The sequence below is a fragment of the Betta splendens genome, chromosome 1, assembly GCF_900634795.4.
Source record: "Betta splendens chromosome 1, fBetSpl5.4, whole genome shotgun sequence".
Classification (NCBI taxonomy): domain Eukaryota; kingdom Metazoa; phylum Chordata; class Actinopteri; order Anabantiformes; family Osphronemidae; genus Betta; species Betta splendens.
In genome coordinates this window covers 769,931-777,735 of record NC_040881.3, presented here as the reverse complement: position 1 = coordinate 777,735, position 7,805 = coordinate 769,931, and the positions used below count along the sequence as shown (strand labels likewise).

At 44.5% G+C, this 7,805-nt stretch overlaps 1 protein-coding gene across 2 annotated transcripts; it reads right to left on the bottom strand.

Moving 5' to 3' along the window:
- Positions 1 to 1,217: 1,217 nt before the first annotated feature.
- Positions 1,218 to 5,068, bottom strand: tomm20b (translocase of outer mitochondrial membrane 20b). Of its 2 annotated transcripts, none has more exons than XM_029154876.3 (5): positions 4,819 to 5,065; positions 2,948 to 2,994; positions 2,062 to 2,143; positions 1,846 to 1,988; positions 1,218 to 1,598 (listed from the first exon to the last, which is right to left on the bottom strand). In XM_029154876.3, the coding sequence occupies exons 1-5, from the start codon at positions 4,940 to 4,942 to the stop codon at positions 1,554 to 1,556; spliced, it is 441 nt and encodes a 146-aa protein (XP_029010709.1). In that variant the 5' UTR covers positions 4,943 to 5,065; the 3' UTR covers positions 1,218 to 1,553. The 2 variants fall into 2 exon arrangements, with proteins under 2 accessions (XP_029010709.1, XP_029010718.1); XM_029154885.3 differs by having other exon boundaries at positions 1,558 to 1,696; positions 4,819 to 5,068.
- Between the last annotated feature and the right edge of the window lie 2,737 nt (positions 5,069 to 7,805).

The window sequence follows — 7,805 nt, the reverse complement described above, 5'->3', positions numbered from 1 at the left end:
CAATGAGCAACTGAGGCGATATTAGGATTAATGTCGGAAGGAAACGAAGCAAATTTAGGAAATTATGTAATTTAGTGAATTTTTAAAAAAATCACTGATGGAAAATATAAAAAGGGAATTGGCCTCTATTCTAATACTTGGATTTGAATAGAATGACTTCTTCAAATTGGTACATCACCATTCCTTCATAGTTCTGCTTGATACTACCTTAACTACTACCACAGCAAATAGCAAATACTTTTACTGTACAGTTTTAAAGTTATCCATCAATGAACTATCGTAAAGTAAGTTCAATTCACATCAATAGCTGAAATTTGACTTCCATAAAATGACTTCCTCAGATTGGTACATCACCATTGCTGTACTAATACAGCAAATATCAAATACTTTTACTGCATAGTGTTGGCTATGTGACTTTTCCAAAGCGATACATGCACCGACACAGGGTTTCGCGCTATGAGATCGGCGTTGCCAGACCCATCACTATTGAGAAGTTAGGTTATAAAAAATATCCAAATCTTTCATGATCCCCAGCATCACTATCAATCTACCATCTACAAAGCAAGAGACGGCCATCCACCAAAACTCCATAGACTGGGCTTTGTGGCAGACTGGCAGGAGGAAAGCCATTACTTTCAGCAAAATACAAAACAGCACATTTTGAGTTTGCAAAAAGCCATGTGGGAGACTCCCAAGTATGAAGGAAGGCGCACTGGCCTCATGAGACTAAAATTGAACTTATCGGCCATCAAAATGGAGGTTTCACTTGTGTTGGAGTGACCCGGTCAAAGCCCAGACCTCAATCCAATAGAAAACCTATGGTCAGACTTGAAGATTACTGTCCACAAGCGCAAACCCTCCAACTTGAAGGAGCTGGAGCAGTTTTGTCAGGAGGAATGGGCAAAACTCCCAGTGGAAGGACGTGACAGGCTCATAAGCGACGTGGAGCTGTGATCGCTGCAAAAGGTGGCTCTACAAAGTAGAGGGGGTAGTTATATACATTGACTTTTCTGTTATTTTATCCTATTTGGTATTTGCTTAACAATAAAATGTCTTCATAGTTGTGGGCATGTTCTGTAAATGATATGATGCAAATCTGTGCACCAAAACACAAAAAACACAAAAAATGCCAAGGGGGATGAATACTATTGCAAGGCACTGTATATTTCAATGGGATCAAAAAACTCTAAGTTTAGCGCAAAGAATAAAATTCCGACTGTACTTTGAATTTTTTTAATGTCTTGAAGAGATTCATCATCTTTGAAAATGAACAAAAATCTGTCACTTTTTAAAAAGCATTTATACTGAAATGAAAATGACTGATAATAAACAATAAATATTCTGTAGCATGAGCAGAATGAAGACACGGTGTGAACCACCACCGTCCTGATGCTTCAAACCAGACTGATTTATTTCTACAATTGAGACGTTCACTTATGTAAAAACCAAAGACTGCGATGGACAAAGCAGGGTTAAAAAAAAAACTAACTCCTTATAGTGATGGAGGCCGAGACGCTGCCGGGCCGAGGGTCGAGCGGCAGCTTTTTATCATCTCATTCTATATCGTCCTCACTCAGACTCTGTGCGCTCACGATCCGCTGCAAGGTGGGAACAGAACAACAGAAGCATCACACGTTTGTTTAGGGGAGAATCCCAGCAGTTACATGTTCCTGGACCAGGTACGAAGGTTTGAAACCTAGACCAGAAAAAAAGGTTCTTATGCTCCCACAGCTGATTCTGAACTGCACATCCAGGGCTTAGGGCTTTAGGACGTAGCAGTCTAGGCCTGTGTGACAGAACTAACACAGATGTTGATGGTGACCTATGCTATGTGCCTGGCTTTACCTGGCTGATGCTGGGCAGCTTGGTGAGCAGCATCTGGAAGACAGGGGGTGGCAGAGTCTGCTGCAGCACCTGCAGCAGCTGCTGAGGCTGGCCACACACAGCAATGGCGTTAGTCAGGTGGTCCACACCTTTCTCATAGTCGCCTGCAGAGAGAAACCATGGTGTTTAGGTAAAAGACGTCCAACCAGCAATCAGGAACCGGACCGGAGGCGTTACCCTGAGCCAGCAGCTCCTCTCCCAACTGAATCTCTTCCAGGAAAAACTTCTGCACCGCTTCAGCATCCTTCAGGTCTGGGAGCTGCAGAACAGTCATGGATCAAAACAGGAAGCAGCTCTGAAAATTTGTTTCTACACAACTTTCCAAGATGATTTAATGGCCAGACCTCCAGGATGTGGTTAAAGGACTTGACCAACGCCCACTCTCCCTTTAATTCCCCAGAGCATTGTCAAAGCTTGGATGACTTATCAGCTCACCAGAGTTATGAGCTGACAGCAGCACATAAAAGGAAAACTTCACTGATTTTCAATGGGGGCCTCGACCTCGGGTAATATTTAGAAATGAAAGGATTCTTCCTCCTTCAGATTCCTCCATAATTTCTATACAGAGAAGTGATCATTCATTCCTCTCGTAAGACGCCTCGGCAGATGGCATTGATTGCAGGTGGTTTGCTTTCACGGGCAGCGTCGTACTCCTCCATACCGTAACTAGTCGGTGCTGTACTTTGGCTCATACACTAACCACGAATATCAGACTGTGCTGAAGTACTCGCCGTCTTCTAAATAATCTACAGTGGGACCTCAGACCATTGAATATTAGTGCTGTACGGGTATGTGAGGAAAACAATGGCGGACGGAGAAGTTGCACTCCAGCAACATGGCACCGCCCCCCTCCCAGCCTGGCTCCGCCCCCTCTTAACCCGACCGTTGCTCAGGCAGGTACAGAGAAAACCAGGAAGCACTAGTTGTAGTCTGTGAGCCCATGGCAAACAATCTGCCAGCCTGCATAGATAATATGGAGGATACAGAGTGTCTCTTCATTTTGACATACTACCCAACATTGTTTTGGTCAATTTTCCTTTAAGAGGCCAACATGACGACCCACCTTTGTCAGACCTTCCCTCTGCTTGGCCGCCTTCTGCTTCCTCCTGCCTGCAACACAACAAGCACAGTCAGCTAAGGTTTTATTGACGTCACAGCCAGTGGTGTGAGGTTCATGGCTGCTGAGGCGCTGACTTCTCCAGAGTCAGACCTACAATAAAATGGAGTATCTTTACGTTGACTATGGGCAAACAAAATTACTTTAATTATAACAGAGGAACAGGAGAGACCAAACAGTGATACTGGCTTTAACTCGCTTTACTCACTTAAAACAGAACTCTGACTTTAAAAAATACCACAGGATTTACCACTGGACCAAACAACATAAAAACATGAGCCTTTGCTTTTGTTTAACACAGGACTTCTGCCTTATTTAGTTAACACAGCACACGTACTTTTAGTTAACACAGGACTGCATGTCGACACAAGACTTTGACTTTACTTAAAAATCTAAGTTGGTGTCATTGGTTATTTTTTTAGAAAACTGAAAGCCATTTGTGGTCTTAGCAAACCTTTAAGCTCCGGCGTTGGTCTTCCATCAGTTATGAGCCTATGTTTTGACTGAAAGTCCAGTTTTGAAAAATGCCTTAAGACTTACATAATTCTCCTCCATCTTGAGATGGGAAATAAACTAACTGACCTCGTTTGCTAACTCACTGGATATTAGGGCCGGGAATACACATATTCAGCGATTTTACTTAAGAAAATGTGAAAAATGTATAGGAAATAAATTTCTAACACAGATCAGTGGACAGATATTTATTTCTATTTTATGTCATTATGTATTCATATTATGGTATTTTGTCAGGTGAGGTAAGGCCCCACCTCCCCTGTCTACCCTGACCGCACGTCACTGGTTACAGCCTCAGCTCTTATCTACGTCCCAAATGATTTGTGATCAGTGTCTGGTTAGGATTATCTGAAGAGCAGATGACCCTGAGGAGAGCAAAATACTATGACTGTTGATCGTGTGGCTGAATGGACACATGGGACCAGTGAGCTGGCTCTGGAGCAGCTGATTCTGTATTGAGGTCAGAGGTCAATCGACCCTGTTCAGACACACGATTCCAGCCACTAAATGTAACCGCAGCATTAAAATGTGACAGCATGGTTTTTAGTGGTTGTCACTGTTGCCTCAGAGGCCAGAAGGAGCCCAGGAGTCTCTGTGGAGTTTACATGTTCTCCCGTGTCTTCGTGGGGTTTCTCCGATTATATACCGGTATATCAGGTTGACTAGGGCTGCTGCAGATCTTCACGTTGGAACAAACTCTATGCTTGCTTTGTTTATTTATATTTTGGATATTGAATTTGTATTATTCAAATGGTGGATTTTGTGTTTTCTTTGAGATTTGAAGAGTCAAAATCTAAATTTAGTATAAAAAAAACATAATATGGGGTTTCTAATAAGCAAAACATTAAATAATAATTTATCTTTTTTATCTGATTATTTCTAATACCCAATTAATCGAAAAAATAATCAACAGCTTAATCGATTATCAAAATAATCGTTAGTTGTAGCCGTACTGGCGTCCAAAACATCTGGGGCAGCTGGACAGATGTTGACCCAGACCTGCTTTATAAAATGAAGCGCCAATCAGAGAATCAAAGCTGTTACGTTTGAAATGAAGCTCTTCCGAGTTTCTGCCGAATCAACCGATGAACTTGAGCAGGGTCAGAACTAGTGGCTTTGTAGCAGCTGGGCTCTAAGAGCTCGACTTGTGACCGGAGCCTGGCGAGTGGCGGACGGGAGGCACCGGAACTCAAGCGCGTAACAACATACACCCAGAGAGGTTAGACGGGCAGGTAGACCGGACCGGACCAGACCGGGCCGAACCCGCACCGAGGCCGAAGGAGGAGCAGCAGGTCAACACTCACGCTCCCGCAGCCTGTTCTTGAAGTCCGGATCACTTCTTCGCTTCCTGTCGAAGTAAACACAGTAGCCGACGAGCAAAGCCCCGCACACGCCCGCGGCGATCGCGCTCGTCCTGCCGCCCATCATCGCTTCCGCAACCCGCTCGGCTGGTCCGGACTTTAGTGTGAAACACCGTCTTTTCCTCGGGTGGAAGGTTTACGTGAGGAGGCAGGCGGAGCGACTCCGGGCACGAAGGACCCCGAAGGACCCGGAAGGACCCGTGATCCTCGAGCAGCAGCTGCCCGAGCGGCGCCTGACTGCAAAAAATGTATATATGTATTAAATTAAAGTCTGGAAAATGGAATAACTACTAAACAATTGTGCAATTTATATAGACATAGTTATGCTTACACTTATTCTACATGAAAACGTGAAACGTAATTGTGTTACCTGAAATAATAATAAAGCAAACGTTGATGACAACTTGCTCACAACAAGATACAAAATGAATAAGTGATGAATACCGAAGAGTCTTGACTGAAAAGTACGTTTTTTACGGTATGTAGTGACGTCATGGAACAGAATCGTTTTTCTTCGCCAGGTTTGCATCAATTACACATATATACATACATACATTATTTGCATAAAGGAAATAAAGAATAAAATAAAAAATATATAGAATAGAATAAAATTAATTAAAATTGCACCACACATGTTTTTGCTGAGTCCTTTCTCTATGTTTTCTCTGAGTTCAGCTCGGACACAACCTGGGGAAAGAAGCTGACCCTGGTTCTGCTGGTTCTGCTGGTTCTGGTGGCTATGGCTCTGTGACGCCTGCCAGAGGGGAGGAGCTTAAACAGTTTGTGTGTGGGGTCAGCGGTGATGCTGAGAGCCCGTTTCCTGAGTCTGGACCGGTACAGATGCTCAATAGAAGGAAGCTCAGTCCTGATGATCTTCTCTGCTGACCGGACCTCCCTCTGCAGTCTGTGTCTGTCCTGCCTGGTGGCTGAACCAGACCACACAGTGATGGAGGTGCAGAGGACAGACTGGACGATGGCCGTGTAGAAGGTGGTCAGCAGCTCCTGGGGCAGGTTGAACTTCCTGAGCTGTCTCAGGAAGTCCAACCTCTGCTGGGCCTTTTTGCTGGGCCTTGGGGAGGGGGGGTTCAGGCGGTTCTTCATGAAGTCCACCGTCACCTTCACAGCCTTGAGCGTGTTGAGCTCCAGCTGGTTCTGACTGCACCACTGGACCAGCTGCTCCACCTCCTGTCTGTATGCAGACCCATCACCGTCCTGGATGAGCCCAACAACGGTCATGTGGTCTGCGTGCTTCATACTTCACAGACGCGTCTCCTGAGGTGCAGTCGTTGGTATAGAGGGATAGAGCAGTGGGGAGAGGACACATCCCTGAGGTGCACCGGTGCTGATGGTGCAAAATCAGAATCAAACATCATCTTTATTTATGTGTTTTTTATTTATTTGTGTATTTTTCTATGTAGTTTTTTTCAACTCTTTTCATCAATATTCAAGCTTTGAACATGTGTGTTGAGTTTTGTTGTTACACACAGGTTTCCGTCAAACAGCCGATGAAACAGTAAATCACCCAGGGCCTCATGTACGAAGGGTACTTACGCACGAAAACCCGGCGTAGGTACGAATCTACGCCTAAGGTCAGATGTATCAGAAACTATGTAAAGTAGAAACATGCACAGATCTACGGTAGCTGGCTGGCTGGTGTAAGTACTTTTCTACAGCTATTGGTCCATTAGCGACACGAAGAGGTCAAACTGGGAAACTGTTAATCACATGAAAACGATCATTAGTCACAATGGAGAAAAACGATAAACAATAATATACAGCCACGCGTCTGCAATTTGATCGGTGCAACATTAAAGCGCAGTTTGCATCAAGAGCACGTTTACCTGATGTGACGGAATTCATCAATATAAAAGCGCCGTCACAGGATGAAACATGAGCCGACAGGAAACATTTTTATTTCATCATACAAATAATCTGTGACACAAAAAATGCAGCTACAGTAAGTAATGTGTCAAGGTGCCTGGTTTAACGATGATCCATTCATTGTATCAGATTTGAAGTTGGTACCAGATCGGTGGCGTCTTGGTCAGTAAAGAACCTGTGTGCTCATAAATATCATTCTGTCTTCAGCATCAGCACTTGTAGATGGTTTAATGTAATGACTGCTTTGTGGCTTGGGGAGCAGAAGGTCCCAGGTTCCCCCCCACCAGAGCAAGTGTGTCCTTGAGCAGGACACTTTGTACCACAGAAGCTCCCCCGTGGCATGGCTTTAATGCCGAAGACCAGTTTCGTTCCTACATTGTATGGGATAATGACCAATAAAGGCTTTCTTCTTATAACTTATTTGTGTTAATCTCGCTCTATCGTTGGCATCTTCTACACACACCAGCCAACCTCATGTCCTCTGTCATCACATCCATGTATCTCCTTGGTCGTCCTCTCGTCTGGCAGCTCCATCTCCAACATCCTTCTACCAATATATTCGCTCTCCCTCCTCTGCACACGTCCAAACCATCTCAGTCTGTCTGTCACTTTATTGCTAACAGGCAGCGTGAGCCGTCCTCTGATGAGCTGGTTCCTGGTTCTGTCCAACCTCGTCACTATAAGGAGAACCTCAGCATCTTCATCTCTGCCTCCGCCTCTTCCTCACTGCTACCGTCTCTAACCCACAGAGCAGAGCTGAAATCACCACTGTCTTGTCTGCATAGCGAACGCAAAACACGGATCTCTTGTTCAAACACGGGCTGCTTGTCCGGAATGGTTGAATGTCTGTTGAATGTCCAGCATCAAACCAAATGCACCGCAGTGCTACTGGTCCTGTGACAAGCAGAGCTGTAGAAGTAAAAGACTTGACATTGGTCGTAAAGAATCTGACAAAGTAATAAATGACAAAACCAAAACTAGGAACGTGGCTCTAAAGAATGAATGCTTGTCATTATAAGCATGTTGCAGAACAAGGTGAGGTGGGAAGT